The sequence below is a fragment of the Chrysemys picta genome, chromosome 2 (genome assembly GCF_011386835.1).
Source record: "Chrysemys picta bellii isolate R12L10 chromosome 2, ASM1138683v2, whole genome shotgun sequence".
Lineage (NCBI taxonomy): Eukaryota > Metazoa > Chordata > Testudines > Emydidae > Chrysemys > Chrysemys picta.
Window position 1 is genome coordinate 19,553,076 of NC_088792.1, and position 22,504 is coordinate 19,575,579.

Here is a 22,504-nt window from a genome sequence, read left to right on the forward strand (position 1 = left end):
CAAAAAAGGCCCATGTCTGCTTCATCTGCACATGGCCAGAAGAATGTACCCGAATGAATTGGATGCTGACTGGGCACAGTGATGTACATGTTCATCATGATAGAGTCATAGTGGTTAAGGCCAGAAGGGATCATTAGATCATGTAGTAGTCCAACCTCCTGTCTATCACAGCCCACCCACACCACCCAGCACCCACACACCAAACCCAACAATGGAAATTAAACCAAAGAAAATGAGACTCACAGGAGACTAGACTATGATGTGCCCTAGGCAGCAAATAAGAGGGACCCAGGTGCACCCAGTGCCCAAGACCTCTGCAGTGGCTGGGAATGATTAAGTGAGATATACCCAGATAATCCTGGCAAGTAAACCACACCCACCTAGGAAGATGAAAAATCACCAAGGTCACTGCCAGTGTCCCCTGCGGGAAAACTATTTCCAGTACCCACACATTGCAATCAGTTATACTCCAAACTGAGCAAGAACCAGACAGCCAAGCACCTGAGAGAGAATACTTGGTGCCACATCAGAGCCCTGGCCGATCTTGTGTCCCATCTCCAGCTGTGGCAATCTCTGATGCTTCAGAGGAAGGAAATTAAAAAACCCCTCCCAGAATACATTGGGGAAGGAAATATCTTTCTGACCCCTCTGCAGGCAGTTGGCTGAACTTTTGGAACATGATACAAACCAGAAGTGAGCCCCTGGGCTGTGGAGCCCTGCCCCCATCATCACAAGCAACCATGTTATATAATTACACTCCTAAATTTGCCCATCTTGCTCTCAAAACTAATTACATGTTTTTGTCTCCACAACTCTTGCTGGGAGGCTGTTCCAGAACCTCACCCTTGGGATGGTTAGAACCCTTCTTCTAATTTCCAGCCTGAATTTGTTCATGGCCAGTTTATATCCATTTGTTCGCGTGCCAATGTTGTCTGTTAGCCTAAATAGCTCTTCACCCTCCCTGCTATTGACCCCCCCTAATGTATTACTAGAGAGGGGGGAGGGATAGCTCAGTGGTTTGCACATTGGCCCCCTAAACCCAGGGTTGTGACCCTCAATCCTTGAGGGTACCACTTAAGGAGCTGGGGCAAAATCAGTACTTGGTCCTGCTAGTGAAGGGTCCCTTCCAGTTCTATGAGCTAGGTATATCTCCATTTATTATTATATATCCCCTCTCAAACCTAAACAAGCTCTTCCAGTCGCCTCTGGGACTGTCCATAAATTATATAACTCGCTATGCGGTGGGTGTGTCCTCAATTTGTGTGTTTGTTTCCATGTTACAAAGGGGAGGGGAGTCTTGAAAAATCACCAAAAAATGTGTTCTGTAATTTATGGACATCCCCTCTCATAAGATAGGCCCTCCAGCTCCCTGATCATCCTACTAGCCTTTCTCTGAACCTGTTCCAGTTTACATTTGTTTTCTGGTCACCCGTGGTCAAGAAATGATGCACAGTAATTCAGATGAGGTCGTACCAATGCCTAGTACAATGGTATTAATACTTCCCTATCTCCACTGGTAATACCTCACCTGATACATACTAGGAAACACTTCAGCATTTTCTGTCAACATATTTTAACCAATACACAAATGCAAAACTATTAGGACTGCTAAAGTTTGAGTTGAATTATGTAACCATTATGTACTTACCAATGTCTTGATTCTTTTAGTGCATATCTAGCATCATGAAAAAGCTCCAAATTGTAAAGGTTGAACAGTGGCCTCATGGTTAAGGCACAGGATTGGGACTCAGGTGCTCTGGGTTGAATTCTCAGCTTTGCTACAGACTTTATGCATCACTTCATCTCTCTGCACCTGCATCAGTCAAATGGGGATAATAATACTTCCTTTCTCCCTCTCTTTGTCTGATTTGTCAATTTAAATTGTAACCTTCTCCTTTCAGGGACCATCCCTAACCCTATGTTTGCATGTCAAACAACAGAAATAACTGCAGCATTAGTATAAACCAGAGGTGGGCCAACTACGGCCCACGGGGCCATCCTGCCCAGCCCCTGAGCTCCCGGCTGGCCCCAGCCCCTGCCCTGCTGTCCCCTCTCCCCCCGTGGCCGGAGAGAAGCGGTGCTTTGAAGGGGAAACTGCCGCTTCTCTCTGGCTGCGTGGCTGCCCCAGTTCCTCCTGAGTCCTCCAACCATGTTCGCAGGGCCACATTCCGAAAGGGGCTTGCAGGGGGGTGGATAGGGGGTGGGGTCCCGGGGGGCAGTTGGGGCGGGGATCCCAGGAGGGGGCGATCAGGGGACAAGGAGCAGAGGGGATTGGATGGGTTGGAGGTTCTGAGGGGGGCAGTCAGGGGGCAGGAAGTGGGAAGGGGTGGATAGGGGGCAGTGGCCAGTCTGTTTGGGGAGGCACAGCCTTCCCTACCCGGCCCTCCATACCGTTTTGCAACCCCGATGTGGCCCTCGGGCCAAAAAGTTTGCCCACCCCTGGTATAAACAGTTTGCCTGCTTTTCTATGGTTTGGATTTACTATATGTTATAAATAGCCATAGAAGTAGCTGCCCACACATAGTGTACCATGTACTCAATGTGATTATCAATGATTTTTTGTCTGATAGCTTAACTACTTGAAGACACTCCCTATAGGATAACACCACCACTAGTGAAATCAACAAACCAATGCAATGGGCTCCATTTCAGGCTAGTTAACATTCTGAAAAGCTTCTAAAATACTCACTTACTGTATACTTATGGTGGGAAGCACCTGATAGAAAAGGTGGACGATGTCCTCTGCTCCATGCATTCGTCACCAGTTCAGTTAACTCCCTGTTTGAAATGATCACTTAAGATATGGGGATATGCAAGTTTAAGCCAAGTGCTGAAGCTGCTGACTTAGTATTTCCACTACTTCGTCTTAAAATGAAAATGTACAGAGAATTTGAAGCCAAAGGAAGCAAAACTGCAACCTCACAGGTCGAGTGTCTGACTTATCAGATTTCTTTCAACTGCACAATTAGAATATTTGAAGAACAAGAATGAACAATATACCCTAGGGGAAAACACTGAATACCTGCTTTCATCCTGCGCAGAAAGATCGTTTGTAGTACAGTATGTTTTCTTCCCTGAGTTCCAGAGGAACTTGGACTGTCCTTGGACAGCTGTGCAGAAAAGAGCCAGATCTCTCCTGCTACATACCTGTGCTCTTAACGGGTGCTCCTAGAGCACTGGGCTTTACTGCTTTACCGTGGCCTGCCTCTCTTCTCACGCAGCATGACATCTACAACATTGCAAGCAACAACAATGCAGGGTCACAACTCAAGCAAATTAAGAAGGGATTTTTGTACTGTAATGTACTTGCTTTGGGTTGGATTTCTGTTAGACTTGCATTTCTCTGAAACTGTTCATCCATCTCTTATATTAAAGCTCCATTAGGTAGCGCACAACTTTTCCAAATGAATATTGCTAGTATTAATTCTTTTGTTTATTACAAATATTGCCACGACACATCATTCACACATTAATCTATCCTTAAATATACCCTCTACTCTAGATACCCAATTTAACATGATTATTGTGTATCATTATAATTAGTCAATACATTTTGACTAATAGGGGGAGGGATAGCTCAGTGGTTTGAGCATTGGCCTGCTAAACCCAGCGTTGTGAGTTCAATCCTTGAGAAGGCCCCTTAGGGATCTGGGGCAAAAACAGTACTTGGTCCTGCTAGTGAAGGCAGGTGGCTGGACTTGATGACTTTTCAAGGTCCCTTCCAGTTCTAGGAGATAGAATATCTCCATTAAATTAAAATTTTCCACCTTCTAGTTAATACAAGCTTTGGAGAGTTTAAAGAAAAAAACAACAACCCAAAACATTTATATTAAAGCATTCAATCATACCTAATATAGTATCAGGTTTACCACGGACAACACAGGGATGAAATGTCTAGCATTTGGGAGTTTTAATATAATATTTTACTCTGGTTCTAATACTACACCCATCACCAGGGCATCTGAGCGCCTTCTGGAAGTGCAGTAAGTGACATGACTAATATCTGCTATGTGCAATTCTTTCCTTTTTTCTCTCTTCCTTTTGCCAGGGGGAAAATTGGGTGTTGAGTTCGAAAATATTGTTATTTTCTTTAACATGTGGTATGTTCTGTGGTTTGATAGTGAAGAGACAGTCAAAGAAATGTCCCTGGCATTCGAAATAGATGCTGGTGGAATTTGTGGTTCATCTGAGATGCTGTCAGGAGCTAATTTCACAGTGTTGTCTGGCCCCCTGAGAATGCTTAGTCTCCTGTACGAGGAAGCTTTACGCTTGTGGTAGATATAGTCCCACTGTGCCTGAGGAGTGGAGTTGTTGATTGGGGTCTGTGACCGCAGACATCCTTCTCCTGTCTTCTGCACTGTCTACACATACTTGGAGATCTTCAGTTGTTAGATACCCCAGTGCAGTTTATTCATGTTTTGCTCGTTTCACCATCTGACTGATCTATACACCATAATTATTTATGGTTGCACTATCTCCTCAATTTTCTGCCAACGAGAGGAGAGAGGAGAGCTCTCTCTACCCAGAGAACCTTTCTAGTCCTGATTCTAGTTCTGCTAGCTTGCCTCTCTCTCCCCATGCATTTCCTTCCCATGCCTTCCTATACCTCCCGTGTTAATGGGCCAATTTGCTTGTTAGTCCTCCCTCAGTCCATTCTAATCCTGTAAGTACATCCCGGCCCGGTTCACTCTGGGGGGAATTAATTGATGTTTCAGTGACCAGAATGCTGGCTCAGCTGTTGGTTCCCAGCACTCTGTCACCTACCCTTCTGTTTCCTTCCACGCTTTTATATCCTTTCGGAAGATCCCTAGAAAGAACAAAACTAAGAAGACAAAATGGTGTGTGTCTTTCTGGGTCACCTAGCCCCCAGCAGTCAGTGTATGAGGCCTTTGCATCAAGCTGACATACAAAGGAAAGGTTGTGCAAAGGTCAAAATGAGGGGTGTGGGTGGGTGGGTGGGTGGGTGGGTGGGGGGAAGCAGCTCTTCACTTGGGGAATGAGTTTCCCATCTCCTGTGAACCACAGCTCCTAATTCTACCCCTCTCCCTCTTTTCCTACCCTCACCCTGTCAGTGGGGCGGGTTGGTCACAGCACTTAATGCAATTCTAGGGCCTGTGTGTTTTCCATTAGGCAAAAAAAGAGAACTGAGTCTTGGACTGGGTTTGAGTTGCGACTGTTTCTGTTTTTATGTTCACTCCTACCAAGGGGGTCTCTTGCCCTCAGTTATCAGAGGTGGTAGGTGAGCCCCCACTCTTTGAATCATGAAGGAGAAGGGGCTGTCCTGAGTGGAAGAGATTCCCCCATGATTGCTATTTGAGAAGGGAAATCTTCAACCTTCCAGGTTCTTATCAACCCTTTGAGCATGAATGGAGCTATCAGCCAGGGAGAAGCATTTCGGTCTATACACCTCCCCACCCTTTGCATTTTCTTCTGTGGCTAGCTGAGATCAGATCTCATCCTCCAGATGGTTTTCTTATGAGCCTGACTGTCTTATGTTGCAACAATGGGGAAGCGTGGAATCTGGCACTCCCTGTGGGTAAGCAGCCTACTTAAGCAATGGCAGCATTTCTGGTGTAGGGGCCTACTAATGACAATTCAGTTTCGTTCCTGATTGTCGGTTCCATGTCACAATGGTTCTATTTAGAGTATTCGAAAATATCACTTACCAAAATGTCAGTCCTTTCAGCTTGTTTAAATGCAGACATTTTCAAAGCAGCAAGAATGTGTGCAAGGTATGTAGGAGTCATTAAAACTCTAGTTAGGCAGAAAGTCACGAGTTAGCTATCTCCCTGCCCACAATGCAGAGGGTGACTAGCCTCTGAATCGCCTTCTCCAAAAAATGCCAGCATTTCGTGTTAAAATGCTTTGTTTTTGGGCCCAGGTTTGGTCACTATTCTGTGTGAATACAGAGTAACTCCTTTGACTTCTGTCTAGTCAATTCATGATTCACACTGAGATTATTGTCTGTTATTTGCATTGCAGTAGCACCTAGGAGCCCCGCTCCTGGATCATGACCCCGTTGTGCTAGGTGCTGTATGAACACAGAACAAAATGAAAGCCCGGGCCCTTTGTTGACTTTTACCCTACCTTCAAGTTGGAAATAAATACTGTCAAGCCAGAGCCACTTGTTAACTTCCCCTGATGACCTCTTGTTTTCAAATATGTTGCTTTCAGCTGAGATTTGCATTTCTTTTTTCTATAATGATCCCGTACAGCTTTTTAAAATCTTTCAGACTCTAAATGGTATAGTCCAACTCAATCCAATCCGTCCTCATTATTGATACCCCCTAAAAGCTATATCAATCTGGCAATTGTCTGTAGAATTACTCCTTGTCTACAAGTGCACTGGCATTTTGTATGGAAGTAGAAACATTTAATATATAATTCACTAGAGGAAATGACTCTCTGCTGCAGAGTAGTTATGAGAATTACAGCCTGATGTTAATAAAGTGCAGACACAGTATTAGGAGAATTGTTAGCTATTACTGGGCAAAAAATCAAATCAAATCCCAAAACAAAGTGCTATTCTTGTCTGCAAAGTGAGCAACAGCTTGTTCCAGGAGAAAGCAACATTTAAGGAACCAGCTTGCAAATCTCTCATAGTGCCTATTGCCTTCCCTTTGCTGGGGAGAAGACTGAGAGCTCTCTCTCTCTCTTCTTTCTAGGGCTGGAAATTTTTTGCCAGAAATTTTGAAAAAAATTGTTTTTAAAAATTTTCCCCCATTTCCCTCCCCCTTTTTGACACCCCACCAAATGGTTTTGGTCTGTTTGTTTTTCCTGGCTTTCTGTCCCTTTTCCTCCCTTTTACAGTTGGGGGGAAAAGGAGGAAAGTGAGGGAAAAAGGGGGCAGGGAATGAAAAAAAATCACCCATTTATATTTTCGCGGTTTGTTTTGTCACTGAAAAACTGGTAAGAACTGAAAAATTTCCACAAAAAGTGTGTTTGGGGAAAAAAAGGTAATTTTCCATTGAAAAATGTTTTCAATAGAAAATTTTTCAACTAGCTCTATTGTTGACCCTCCCTTTGTGTTTTTCCTCATTCCTCCTCTTTCTTCTCCTTCCACTGGTTGGTCTGTCCTTTTATATCCAGCCTCATTTTTCTCCCTTCTTCTATAGTCTGTGTGTCCTAATCCCCTTCCTTTATTATTTTATATGTGCCAAATTATAGAGCTCTATATAGTTTGAAAGCTTGTCTCTCTCACCAACAGAAGTTGGTCTAATAAAATATATTACCTCATGCACCTTTTCTTTCCGAATTGTACTGGGCATTTTCCAGATAAAGATCAAGCCCATTTTCTGTCTTAAATGTAGATTGTAACCTCTTTCAGATAGGGGTTGGGTCATCTTGTATGTTTTTACGGTACCCAATGTAATGCTCTATTTGGAGCACTGTAATACAAATACATTCATTATAAGACAAGGTCCCTACCTAGAAGTCTTTTTTTTTGTCCATTTCTTTTCTTTTTTTTTTTTCTCTCTGCCCTATCTCTTTCCTTCCATTGTTACTGCCCATCTCTCTTTCTCTTGATGCTCAGTCCTTGTCTTGGGTTTTGTACCTTCTATCATTCTCCTCTTGTTCTCTACTTCCCTTGTTTCATCCTACCCAGCCATGTTCCTTCCCTACTTTCCCTTACTTCAACCTTTCCATCTACTCCTCTCCTCCTTCTCCAGATCAAAGATTTCTGCCACCCCTGCTGATTTATCACTTGGCAATGGTGGGGAACATATTGCACCTATTTGCAGTGTTTAACTTATCAGCATATATTTACAGTGATGATCCAGGGGTTTAGCACGAGAATGCAGTGCAAATCTAAATTATATCAGTTTAGAGAGTATGCAATCAACTACATTAAAATTTCCTGCAGAATTCATGAAAGTCACTGGTTCAGCACCTCATCCCAACTGGCAGTTATTATCAACACTTTATAACAAACAGATGCAGATGGTTCTTCTTCGAGTACATGTCTGTATGGGTGCAACCCTGTAGGATATGTACGTGCCATGCACTTTTGACCAGAGCAGCACCACATGCTCCCATATGCGGACATATAAGGAGGTGCGGACCTGCCATCACTCAATGCCTTCTGAGCTGCCTGTGGATCCAGATGGAGCACTATTGGCATCAGCTGTTCTCAGCATCCTGCCTTTTCTCACTTACAGCGAACCATTACTTTTTTATTTTCTTAATTTTTTATTTCATTAGCTGTTATTTTTTCTCATTTTCAGCACATTTGTGCTTTGACATGGAGGGTCCTCGCCTCCCATTGTCTGGACTTTTTATTTACTGCTTCGGCACTTCCCTGGGTTATGCTGAAAACCCCAGAGTTCCAGCGCTGCCACAGGCCTTTTCCCCAGAGCAAAGGGCACTCTAGCTGTTTATGGTCTCTGAGACACCCACATCCCGTCAAAGTGTAAGGTCTGCATGGGGTTTCAAAGCAGGTTTCAAAGGACAGAGAGGCTAGGTTGAAGCTCCTCTCAATGGAACGCTCCCTACTCCAGCAGGATCCACTTCCCTCCTCCCCGCTACATTGGCCTCAACATCTCAGGCTGCTCCAGCGATTGCCGGACCCCCAGCAGCAGTTTTGGAGATGAAGAAAAAGAAGCCCTTTTCTCCTTCCAGGGAGTCTAAGAAAAGAGTGGGTCACCCCATAAATCTGGCTCCCGGGAGACCTCGTGTTCCACAAAGGGCACCGCTGAGGCTCCGGCTGAAACCCATACTGAGGTATCTGCCTTGCCTAAGAAGCCTCAGTCTGGGAAGTCTTCTGCTAGGCAATACAGGGAAGCGCCCACTTCAGTACCATCTGACACCGCTTGGCATCAAAAGGTCCTTAGCCACTACAGTAGTTATGTGGCAAGCATCTTGGCTCCAGTCTCCTAGACTCCCAAGAGAAGTACAGAGCTCCAGGGCCCAAGCTCTTCAGTGCTGACATGGACTTCTCACTCCACTCCCTTAAAGATTCAAGGGCAACATTAGACATACTCTCACTGTACCATACAGCATTGCCTTCAATGGGGCGGAGCTGGTAGCCAGGACACTTAACCTGTTTAGGAAAAAGTCCTATCATTATTTAAACTTTCTGCTTCTAGTGACTACAGGTCTGTCGCATCTTACGCGCATTTAACATGCGCGATTTCAGCTTTGCACAGTCGACAAAAACAAAAAAAAGAGAAAAATAACTATTTTAATACTGTACTTGTAGTGCGGGCGATTCCGCCCGCCATTCAACTCAATGTAATTTTAACTATACGTGGTTTTTGCTCTACGCGCTGACTGCAGAACGGCCCCCCCGCGTAAGATGAGACTCGCCTGTATATTTTGGGTTTGGATCATTCTGATCTGTGTACTTTTTGGCTTATGCTCGTCTCATGCGAACTGAGCTTTGTGTGCGTAGAAGAGGTACAGACTACTAATATTTAACGTATACTAGAGAAGTTCATTAAAAACCTACATAGCTGAAACGTAAGTCTATATGAGATACAACCCAAAATATTTAATATAATACATACTGACAGAAAATGTACTTCTCCAGCAGGAACTATTCTCAATGATGCTAGACAAGCATTTAATTAAACTAAATGGAATAATAGATTTATATAACATTCTGGTTAGAGTTCTTCTATCTGCTGTATTTTACTAAGTATACAATTATTTGAGGAGTCCAAAGCTATTGAACAAATGTTGTGAATCTCCAGAACTTGGGATGATTTCCATAACTTTCTTTTTCTGTATTCCTAAGAAGTACTGCTCCCCGAACCAGGGCTATATTCTGATATCCTCACTCATGGTGAGTATTGCCTTCCGCTGGGCACATTCCCAGTGAAATCAGTGGGGCTGCTTGTGGAGTAAGGTCCTATTCTGTTTGGGCGAGGGTGTCAGCATCTGCCCCCAATTATTTTAGGGGATAACATGATGTCATCTGACATGTTCAGAGAGATTAAAACTGTAATCACATTCCAAGGCCCACAGTTTTCTGAAAGTGGTTGTTTTTGGAGCAATATTAAGAGAGAGCAACAGTCTGCGCTGTCAGAGGAGTCAGAGGTAGAACATTTTTAGTGAGCTCCTGCTAATGCCTGAGATTGTAGTATCCTCTGTATTCCCAATGTGATAGTATAATGCAAAATGTCTTAGTGCTCCCCACCAATTAGCGGGGGCCTGATATTGCCTCCTTTACCTCCTCAAGTACTAACTTACCCTGCAAGTAGTCCCACTTGGGGAATAAGGTATTATTGAAGGGGAGATAAGTAACAGATGGCATCTTTGGACTGTAGAAGTTGTCAGTGACCCCCAATAGGTTGAATAGCTTTTACTCTTTCCTCCAATAGTAATTATGAAGGAGTAAGACAGTTTCTCAATTCCTCCATTTTGTTGCTCTTAATTGACCAAACAAAGGAAGACACATAGAAGGATTTGTTATATACCTTTTCAAGAAATTATCTCTGATTTTGAGGCTCAACTTGAGACACCCACAGTCAGGTGTTTTGAAGTCGTGAAACCAGTGGGAGCTTCCGGTGCCCAGCAACCCTGAAAATGCAACCCACGGTATTGGAGAGGCAGAAACTGAGGCACCCAAAATCAAAAGCCCACTTTTAAAAAAAACTTGTTTACTGCTGAATTAAACTACATTGTGTTTTCGAGAGCTTTATAAAAGGACTGCACATACTATTGAAAGAGAGACGCTGGAGTACACAGTGATTTATTTCAGTCACATAGTGTAGAAACTGGCATGGTGACATTTCTTGGGTAACTCTCCAGACAAAGGAAAACAATCGAGTGCAGAAATATCACTTCAGCCAGATAAGGTGTATTTTATCTACAAACGTTTCAAGAATAGCCCGGGCTGACATTGACATTGCCCAAAGAAACCAATCAGAACAGGAAGATAAAGCTTGCAATCACCCCTTGTATGCAGGTTGATATTCTTCTTGGCTCCTCCTATTTGTCTTTTACTAGATAAACGTTCAACAGCCTTGTTTTCTATGGACTTTCTTAGCTCCTTGGGGTCTACTGCTTCACCTGACTCCGCCAGCTGCGGAGCTGCATTTCTAAAACCCCGAATCTTTAAGAAAGCCCAGCTCTTTTTCCAAATCTACACACGCCACAAAGAAAAATCTCGAAGCGAATTTTATTACTTGTACAATTGCTTTTGCTGTATAGGATTGAGCCAGAGTTCTAATTGAACACACATAATACTGCTAAAATACATCTATACACCTTTCTCTATTTTGAGCAAAAAGAACAAGGCGTACTTGTGGCACCTTAGAGACTAACAAATATATTTATTATCCCACTTCTTCGGATGCATAGCCCACGAAAGCTCATGTTCAAATAAATGTGTTAGTCTCTAAGGTGCCTCCTGTTCTTTTTGCGGATACAGACTAACATGGCTGCTACTCTGAAATCTATTTTGAGCCTAAGGGCAGGTCTTCACTATGCAGGGGGGGTCGATTTAAGATACGCAAATTCAGCTACGCGAATAGCATAGCTGAATTCGATGTATCGGAGCCGACTTACCCCGCTGTGAGGACGGTGGCAAAATCAACCTCCGCGGCTCCCTGTTGATGGCGCTTACTCCTACCTCCGCTGGTGGAGTAGGCGTGTCAATTCGGGGATCGATTCTCGCATCCCGACGAGACGTGATAATTCGATCCCTGAGAGATCAATTTCTACCCGCCGATTCAGGCGGGTAGTGTAGACCTAGCCTGAGTCTACTTTCAAGTGACCTCTATAGGTGTGGGCTTGTACTCCATGCCAAATTAGGCGTAAATTCTGAGCAAGGGTTCTCGGTTTTTATAGCACATTAATGCAGCAACTCCAGAAACATTCAAAAAGAGACTTTTTTTCTTGATTTAAATATGCAAAGGAAGACTACAATTAATGCAGGATTTTGATATTAAATAACATCTATTGTCCCTTACCTTTTCTGTTTTCAGCGTAGCACAGATTTTTGTATTTGCAATTCATGAATGCCTTCCTGAAGTTGGCAGGGTGGAAGCTGGAGATTTTGGTAAGAGACATCGGGGGCTTTGGGCAACAAAAAGGCATGGGAGGCATTTTAGGATCGTAGGATAATACATTTGTTGGATTTTTCTGCTAAAGTGATCAGCAGTGAAATAGTTAACAACGTTGATATTTCCAATGTTATCTTTACGTTTCAGGGTTAACAACCTATTGAGATGAATTGAACTGCTTAATCCGTGAATTGAGTGAATGCAGCAAGGTCTATCTACAAATAGATAGACCTTGCTGCATTCACTCAATTCACAGGCTTAAGGATTTCTTTGCAACCATTCAGGCTAAAAATAGTGTTTCTAAATAATACCTAGCACTTAGATTGAGGTCTACTAATGAAAACCACTAAGTACTTTACAAAGGAAGGTATCATTATCCCCATTTTACACACGGGGAACTTGAGGCATAGGGAGGTGAAGTGATTTGCGCACAGTCATGCAGTAGGCTAGTCGCAGAGCCAGGAATAGGTCCCAGGTCTCCTGAGTCCCAGTGATATTTTCTTTTAATATACATGAAAGAATGCAACAGCACCCTGGAAACTGGGCCAGTCACATTTCTGTCCATAGAGACATGATAAGAAGAAAATGTTCGCAGCCTGGGTGGTAGATTATTAATCACTGAATACACTTCACTGGGGCTAACAGGTGCAAGAGAGGGAATGAGCCATCCATGTCTTAAGTAATGTTTAGTTTTGTAATAGTGGATTGTTTAGGCTGTTAAAAATCTGATACCTTTCTAGCTATAAAAATACCCATGGATTATTTAAAGTGATCAAAGCCATAGAGGGACTTATAGCTTTTGGATCACTTATGATCATTGCTCTCAGCTCTGCTCTTCCATTCTAAACCCCATAAACCCCATTTATTTTTTCTTTTTCATTGTAAGTTTGACTTGGCATTGGGCAGTGTCACTGCATGACAATCCCATACCATTGCTGCTGTCTTCCGACATTGTTGTTATCATACCTAGGCTGCTGCTAACAAAACAGCTGTACTGTTAATCTTGTATGTTATTTGGAGAATTACGGTACTCCTCAGCCCCTCCCTAAAATTACAGCTATTTACTAACAAACTGCTTTCTGCAAGTGACAGCACTGTATTATTAAAACTTACACAGCCTCTCTGGTGGTATTAGTCAGAGTGATGAGTGATTGAGAAAACCAATGGACTAATGCAAGATGCTGTTTGATAAACATTTAATTTAATCAAGTAAAAGCAGGCAAGCGAGAGCCCCTTTCTCTCTCTCATCCTTTGTGGGAGCTCTAAAATAAAATTTCTTTCTCCCTCCTCACACCAAACTCTTCCATTCCCTCCTTTTCCTTGTCATATAAGAAGTTTTTAAAGAATCATTTAGGATTGGATTCTGCGTTGTGGAAATTGTGGAGATTTCAGTGGGAGGAGAAATGGGCCCTGCATTTAAAGCAGTTGCCAGAAATGACGTTAGGAAGAATCACATGCGAAATCAAGTGTGATAACATTATATCAGAGAGGCAGTGTGGGCTAATGGTAGGACACTGGAATAGGACTCTGGAGACCTGGTTTCTACCACTGACCATGGGCTAGTCACTTCACGTCTCTGGGCCTCTGTTTCCCTCCCATTCTTTATCTATCTTGTCTGTTTTGATTGTAAGCTCTTCAGGGCATGGGCAATCTTATACTATGTATTTGTACAGCACCTAGCTCAATGGGTTCCAGTCTCAGTCGGGGCAGCTCTATGTTTTTTGCCAACCCAAGCACTGCAGTCAGGCGGCCTTTGGCGGCATGCCTGCGGGTGGTCCACGGTCACGCTGATTCGGCGGCATTTCTGTGGGTGATTTGCTGGTCCCGCGGCTTCGGCGTACCTGCCGCTGAATTGCCGCCGAAACCGCTGGATTGGCGGACCTCCTGCAGGCATGCAGCCGAAGGCTGCCTGACTGCCGCCCTTATAGCGACCAGCACGCCACACCCCGCGGCTTGCCGCCCCAGGCATGCGTTTGCTGCACTGGTGCCTGGAGCCGCCCCTAGTCTCAGTAAGGGACTCTAGGTGCTACCATAATATAAATAGTGATTATTATTCTTTAGCAATTTATTTAGGGTTGCCATCTGTCCAGTTTTCAACCAGAACATCTGGCAAAAAGGGAACCTGGCAGTGGCTGGCCAGCACAGCTGACCGGATGCTAAAAGTCTGGTTGACTCCACTGGGGGGTGGGAAGAGCAACAGCTATGGCTGGAGCCACATGGAGGAGCTGCTCTCTGCTCTCTGCTCAGCTGCTGACACCTGACAGAGAGCAGTGTCTGGCTTCTGGACCGGGCTCCAAGAGGTGGGTGCCACTGCCCGGGGGGGTATCCTGTTCGCCCCCCCTTCTCCCCCGATTGCCCCAGCCCTGACCTCTCATTAATTAACCGGTCACGACAAAGTGATCAATTCCTTCAGCTGACTGGCTAAAGGGTTTTAAGTCCAAAGGTCCCCTGACTTGGAAATCTTGTTGTGGTGTTTGTTGCATATCATTGCAGTATAATTAGTCTTAGCCCCGTAGTAAATGTAATGACATGGCAACAAGCATGGCCACCACAATTTTTTTTTAAATGTAGTTGTGCATCCAAAATTTATTTTTTAAGGTGCACTTTAGTAGAGGTGGGCAAGTTTTATGGGTGCTAAGGGTGTTGAAAGCACACTTGTGTTCATAGATTTTAAAGTTAAAAAAGAACTATTGGATCATCTAGTCCAGGGGTCGTCAACCTTTCAAAGAAGTGGAGCCATTTTTTTGGTTTTGTCTTTGACCAAAATATTTCAAGAGCCGCATCACATGCAAAGCTACTTGTAGAGTTAGAATTTATCAACTAATAATAATTAAACATATTAAAGTTATTACTACTGACTAATACTTTTAATGCGACTTCTGCTATTTGACTTTGAATATGAACAGGAGGGGGCTCTGGGCTGGGGCAGAGGATTGGGGTGCAGGAGGGTTTGTGGGTTCTTGGAGGGAGTTTGGGTGCAGGACGGGGTTCTGACCTGGGCATGGGGTTAGAGTGTGGGAGGGGGGTGCCAGGTGTAGGCTGCCTGTCTGCCCTGACCCCTCGCCGCTCCCAGAAGTGGCTGGGTACTGACAAGTCTCTGTGTGCCCCTGGCAGGGGGGGAGGCGGTGCTGCCCCCGCCCCCAGCACTGTCCTCACAGCTCCCGTTGGCCCATTGGTGGTGGAATCTACCATTTCCCTTGGTGGTTTATTCCAATAGTTAATCACCCTTAGTGTTAAAAAGATGTGTTTTAAATGACTGTATCCTAGTACACTATGCAATGAACAGGCTTTGGCAGGTACTGTGGGAGCTTGGAAGAAGAACAGATACTCAAGGTGTGTAGAGCCGGTTTGAAAGCAAAACTTTTGTCCCAAAGGAAAGGCTCATATTTTTAAATTTGTCTAAATCCCAAATTGGGACAACATATCAAAATTTTTCACAGAATAGAAAGCTGACAATCATTTTGGTTCAGAAATGTCAGGAAATTCTGCATCCAACTGTAAAGAAACATTTCGACATTCCCAAATCATGGAGTTTCATTCCAGGTTGTTCAATGGAATCAAAACAGTTAATTTTGGTTTGGTTCGCCATTAATCTGTGTCTCTTTGAGCCTCCTGCAGTGCCTCATGGAAGATATAGTTCTGAAACCTCATGCCCCCATTCTCCTTTGGCTGGACTACATCTTCCTGGTGCACACTGGTCATGTGACTCATACAACATACTACATTGTCAGTTTAACTAGAGGGGCAACTATGGTGCATCATAGGAAATGCTGTCCATCCAAGGAGACAGAGAAGACTAGGGGAATGAGGCCCTTGAACTTTACAACTGCCACAAAGCTTTAATGTCAAAGTGATCCAAAATGTAACATTTTGATTTGGATTGACAAATCACGAGGTTTCATTTCAGTTTTCCTGATGGAAAATGGAAACATTTTTGCAAAATTGACATTTTCCCATGGAAAATTTTGATTTTGCAGGAACTGTATTTGTCATTAAAAAAAAAAAAAAACATTTCAGAGGAAAATTCCCAACCAGTGCTAGTGTTCAGCCTGTATGAATCAGAGCATCACCATCTGGTGTGCCATTAGAGAAGTGCAATAACATGCATTTTCCTGATGTTACTGTTTGATACTTACAAGTAAGACAACATGGTAATATATTGTATTTGGGAATTCATGGGAACATGTTGTGAAACTTCAATAGCTTTGCAGAACGGGGGTGGAGAGGAAGATGTTTTCAGTCTGAAAATAAAGAACAAAGCTAAAACAGGTACTGTAGGTCTTGAAACAAAGCACTGTAAAAGAAAGATTCCAGTCCTGCAAGACACTGAGCATCTCCTGCCAGGCATTGAACATCCTCAGTTTCTACTGAAATCAACAGGAGCGAAGGGCACTCAACACCCAAAGAAACAAAAATGATTTTGGTGTAGTTATAGTGGTAAAAGTTACTGTTTAAAAGTGTCACCATTTTATTCGTATCTAATCGAGATGGTCAAAAAATTGGGTTATATTGTTGGAAAATTTTGATTTTTTTCAGAAGAAATTCAAATACTGAAAACTTGGGCCAAAATCCAAAGTATTTTGATTTGGAAGTATTGCCACGGGGACTGTTTGGAATTGTCATTCAGGTGCTTCATGCCCCCATTCTCTTCTGTGAGCCAGGCTTCCTGGTCAGACTACATCTTCCATGGTGTACCACAGTCTCTCCGATTGAAGATACAAGGCAGTGCATCATGGGAGATCCTGTCCATTGTGCCTCATGGGAGATGTACCCCAGCCCCTAGAGTAGAACGGGACATGAGGCAACTGAACTGTAGCTCCCATGAGGCACCACAGCAGCATTTCCAAATCTAAACTTTCTGGGTTTTGACTGAAATATTTTGGTATTTAGAATTTCATTTTTTCAATGAAAAATCAAAAATTGTTTGCAGAAAGACACTTTTTGTGAAAAAAAATTTCAATTCCGTTAATTCAATCAATTAACCCAATTTTCTGTCAAAAAAAGTTTAATTGGAACATTTTCAACTAGCCTTAGTAACTACTATTTGTATCTCTCATCTGCAGACTTTACTGACAAGAAAAAGTCTACACTACCCTTAAACCTGCAGAGCCAATGTAGCTATGGACGATGATGCTGCATTATATTATAACGTATGTAGAACACACACAATTGTTGTCTCCATTCTAGTTTGTTATTATTTACTGATGGCAGAATTTTTATTACTGGCAGTGATTTCAGAGGCAGGTAGAGCATCGCCTGATTTTCAGATCTCAGACTGAGTTTGCAGCGATGAGAAAATCATATTTTGACATGTAAGCTAAAGAAGTTTGATATGGAACTCATTGAAGCATGATCCAAAACCCATTGACCTTTATGGAAAGACTCTCATTGATTTCAGCAAGCTTGAGATCAGGCCCCGAGGGACGGTATGAAACACCACAATGCTACTTTAACAGATCCACTTTTTAGAATACAACATAATTTAACAGATCAAACTGTACAACAAAGAAGGTCCTATTTTTAGACAGCAGTAGAGACTCTACAGGTACTTTTTAAAGAATGTGTGCAAAGAAAATGAGACAGAACAAATGGGAAAGTATTTACTATAGAAGATGGCAGGCAATCTCAATCATTTTTTTATTGGCATGCTAACTAATGAGCCTTCTAAAGAAATAATACTGTGTAAATCTGCTATTGCTATGAAAGATAATAAAGCAGTGAGAGCCACTGGGTCAGTCAAATTTCATATCTTCTACATTATGCAAGAATTCAAATGCAGAAACACTGCAAAATTCTGTGTCCAATTAATAACCTGTTCTGAAGAACTGCAAGTGCTTGGTAAATGCAATTTGAAATGCAGATACAGTGTAAGTACAGAGGAGAGACATTAGAATTTCAAGTTGTGAAACTTAAAAAACTCTTGAGCTATCCTGGGTCTTGCAGCAGTAATTTGTTTAAATCTGGTGCAGAAGGTGAATGCTGAAAGGTTGGGGAGGCATTGGACATAGTCATTCCCTCCCGACCCTCCTGAGTTCATGGATTCTTTGAAGGCCCAGGTAGTTCAGCAGGAAAATATTAATGTTGAACAGACTTCAAAGGGTTCGGCTGAGTTGAGATAAGTGTTTGAAAGTGTGGATACTTTTCTGAAGCTTAGAATAATTATAACAATAATATGTTTCACTTGTGTAATTAGTTAGTATTTGTTGAGCATAGTCAAGATGGAAATTTCTATATGGGTACCGAGAATTCTGTATTTTAGCATCTATTGTGCTTTTCACCCAAGCATCTCAACGTGTTCATGCATCATCTAAACCCCCACCGAACCCTTGTGAGATTGGGAAGGATTATTAATTATTTCCCCCCTTTCACAAATGGGGAAGTCGTGGTTAAGTACATTATCTAGGGTCATGAGGACAATCTATGGCAGAGCTATGGTAGAGCTAGGATTGTAACCCAAGTCTCTTAACTCCCAGAATATTAGATTGCACTGTTTCCTATCCCAATTATCCATATGTTTGAGTCTCCTTCCACTATCTTCATAACATCCTCTTTCTCCTTATTGTGTATGTCTCTGACAATCCTGGCTTCTTTCCTACATTATCTGCCTTGACTCCTTCTATCCCTGCAAACAACTCATTTACGTGTCCGGCCTTTCAGCCCCTCTGGGTGTGCTGAATTAAATTTTTGAACACATGGGGGTAACAAACCCAAAATGCACTGTGTGCCTGAGAGCTCTTAGACAATACCATGGAATAGTACAGTGGTAATGAGAGAAGAGTAATTCATGAGTAAAGCTGGGAATGCGTGACAGGGGATAGATCATTTGATGATTACCTGTTCTTTTCATTCCCTCTGAAGCACCTGGCATTGGCCACTGTCGGAAGACAGGATACTGGGCTAGATGGACCTTTGATCTGACCCAGTATGGCCGTTCTTATGTTCTTAATGTGTTTATTCATGGGAAAAGACCACAGGGCCACATTGTGATCAGTGGAATAGAACAGGGGTGTAATTCAGGGAGGAATTTGTTCCACAAGATATATGGAAAAATCTATGAGCCCACAGAGAACCTGATCTAGAACCTGTTGACGTGAATGGGACTCTTTCCACTGATGTCTGTGGGCTTTGGATCTGCCCCACACCTGACTAACTGTGACCGTAAATAAGCCCGGTAGGGCAGAGGTTCCCAACCTTTTTATTGCTGTGTTCCCCCTCGGGGAATTCATGTCCCTTGAATGCTCCCCTCTTTCTAATAACCAGTATTTTTGTGTAGAACAAGAGGGTCTGCTCCACAGCCTCGGGAGCCTGGCCAGGAGTCTCTGTGAGGGTGTTGATTGGACAGCAGCTCCCCGGGCTGGGGGTTTCAGTCCACCCCATCCCTCCAGGCACTCTGGGCCTGGGGATGCAGCTCCCTTCTCGGCCACCTTTGGGCAGCAACAACCATTGTGTCCCTGGAAACCAACTGCTGGGCAGCCAAGGGCAGTGCTTTGGCCCTGTCAGGCTGCAGCTCCAGAGCCTCTGCTGAGCAGGGCCAGCACTGCAGAGTTCAGCTGTGCCCTTCACTAAGCTCCTGTGCAAGGGGTATCCCTGAGCAGGTCACTGGGACTGGAGAGGGTTGTGGAGATGATCAGAGCAGGTTCATGCCTAGGGATGTCTGCACTGCTGCTTGGAGGTGTGATTCCCAGAGCAGGTAGACAGACTTGTGCTATCTCAAGCTGAGCTAACACATTAAAAAGAGCAGTGTGGATGTTGTGACACAGATGGTAGCATGGATTAACCACCTAAGCTCGGACCCAGGGGGTCAGTGGCTAATCTGAGCCATACTGCAATGTCCACACTGCTATTTTTAGCTCACTAGCTCAAGCAGAGCTAGCGCGAGTCTATCTACTCGCTCTGGGAATCACATCTCCTAGCTGCAGTGTAGACCATGCCCTAGAGGCAAACTAAGTATTAGAGACATGGATGAAGGTCCTGAAAGACAGCAGCAGAAACTTGACTGGTAGAAGAAATAGTTAGCCAGTCAGTGCAGCAATGTCTGCACTATTGGACAGTGCCAATGCATGGTGACAAACCTAAATGGGAAACATTCTGAGGTGCATCATTCAGGCAGAAGACGCTCATATTTAGGAGATTATTGTTGTGATTGTGTGCAACAATATAAGAGATTCAGAAACAATACATGACCATCTCTGGGGGACTTGGCTGGCAAACACTAAGTTATGCGAGACTGAAGAACATGGGACAAAGGAAATTATGAGTAAACTGAAAAAGAATAAATAGAATCAGAAACATTAACCAATAGTCGTTGAAAACTGAACTTTAACTGTAAGGATGTGGGGAAGAAAATATTATATATTGTCATATTTGTGGACATATACAAATCTAAAAGCTCATTTGAGCAAAAAGGGTTGCTAACAAGTCTTCGGCATTAAAGTACATGAATGTAAAAAAGTAAATGAATGATGGGTGGAAGTTGGCTCAATTGAATTAGGAGCTGACCTACTAGAAAATGAGGCACCAACAATAAAATAAACAATGTAGAATAATTACAGTTGTGACCTCCCGTAATTAACAAAGTTACTGCTTAAGATCTTAGTGGATTTATTGTACATTTTGTAGCAATCTTTTTTCTCCTTCTCCAGAAACAACAAGCATTCCTAGACTTAAAGAGAACTAGAGATAGAAAAGATGGGGGAGGGATAGCTCAGTGGTTTGAGCATTGGCCTGCTAAACCCAGGGTTGTGGGTTCAAACCTTGAGAGGGCCACTGAAGGATCTGGGGTAAAAATCAGTACTTGCTCCTGCTAGTGAAGGCAGGGGGCTGGACTCAATGATCTTTCAAGGTCCCTTCCAGTTCTAGGAGATGAAATATCTCCATGTAAAAAACAAACAAAAAAAAAGATCATTTAGATCCGACTGCCATGCAGCCTTGTCCAGTTGTGCTGTGAATATACTCATGTAGTGAAGGATTGTTTCTTGTTTCACTGGGAGACTGTTCTGCAGCCTAATTGATCTTGCCCTTTATTAACACTTTTGCTTCTATTCAGCTTATATTTGTATTTGCTCAATTCCATCCCATTACTACTTTTTATACTTTCTTTTACCACTCGAACTCAATATTATCCCGCCTTTAAATACCTCTGCATGATCACTTGGTTCCCCTTTATTGTTGTTTTCCCAAGTTCTAGAACTGAGTAGGGTTAAATTCTGCTGTCCTTGTTCATGCAGAGAGACAAAGTAGGTGAGGTAATATCTTCTATTCCAGTGGTTCTCAACCAGGGGTATGTGTACCCTTGGGGGTACACAGAGGTCTTGCAGGGGGTACATCAACTCATCTAGATATTTGCCAAGTTTTCAGCAGGCTACATAAAAAGCACTAGCAAAGTCAGTACAAACTAAAATTTCATACAGGCAATGACTTGTTTATACTGCTCTATATACTATACACTGAAATGTAAGTACAATATTTATATTCCATTTGATTTCTTTTATAATTATATTGTAAAAATGAGAAAGTCAGCAATTGTTCAGTAATAATGTGCTGTGACACTTTTTTGTATTTATATGTCTGATTTTGTAAGCAAGTATTTTTTAAGTGAGGTGAAACTTGAGGTATGCAAGACAAATCAGACTCCTGAAAAGGGGTACATTAGTTTGGAAAGATTGAGAACCCCAGTTCTATTGGACCAACTTCTGTTAGTGAGAGAGACAATCTTTTGAGCTTACATAAAGCTCTTCTTAGGTCTCACTCTGAGGCTAGGTCTACACTACCCGCCTGAATCGGCGGGTAGAAATCGATCCCCGAATCGGCGCTCTTACTCCACCAGCGGAGGTGGGAGTAAGCGCCGCCGACAGAAAGCCGCAGAAGTCGATTTTGCCGCCGTCCTCACAGCGGGGTAAGTCGGCTGCGATACGTCGAATTCAGCTACGCTATTCACGTAGCTGAATTTGCGTATCTTAAATCGACTCCCCCCTGTAGTGTAGATGTACCCTGAGTTAGTTTCCCAAACCTGAAGAAGAAGTTGGTCTAATAAAAGATGTTACCTCATCCACCTTGTTTCTCTTAATATTCTGGGGCTGAAATGGCTACAACAACACTTGTTCATGGAAGCAGTTCTACTTTAGTCAATATGACTACTCTTCTGATTTTGGTGCAAATATGGATGATTTTCAGTTTTGCACCCAAACCATGCAAAATTCATGCTATTACTTCTGCGTAATAAGATGAAACTTGACTCTTTTGCCTGGAGTTCGCTGTGAAATTGTGGGTTCTCAAACTCAGAGAAACTCCTGTGTGCCATAGTAACAATGGAAGCAATTCATAGGCTAAAAGAGACTGGTTTCTGCAAACCTCCTACCACACATATGGGGCCCACATGGAATCTTGAAAAGGCTGTTAACAACCACAGTAACAGGGAGGAAAATAGAAACAGCTACTGTAGCTAATACCTCACTGAGATCACACTTGTAGCCAATAAATGACTCACTGATACATGA

At 43.1% G+C, this 22,504-nt stretch overlaps 1 protein-coding gene across 5 annotated transcripts in view; it reads left to right on the forward strand.

Annotated features, from left to right (window-relative positions):
• Positions 1 to 22,504, forward strand: part of DPP6 (dipeptidyl peptidase like 6) — a 783,790-nt gene that overhangs the window by 271,032 nt on the left and 490,254 nt on the right. For 2 of the 5 annotated variants that reach the window (XM_065582727.1, XM_042859189.2), the window contains exon 2: positions 17,072 to 17,158. The exons of the other annotated variants lie outside the window; for them this stretch is intronic. In XM_065582727.1, the coding sequence (XP_065438799.1) occupies positions 17,129 to 17,158 (30 nt within the window). In that variant the 5' untranslated portion in view covers positions 17,072 to 17,128. The remainder of the gene's footprint in view (positions 1 to 17,071; positions 17,159 to 22,504) is intronic. 5 annotated transcript variants of the gene reach the window in all.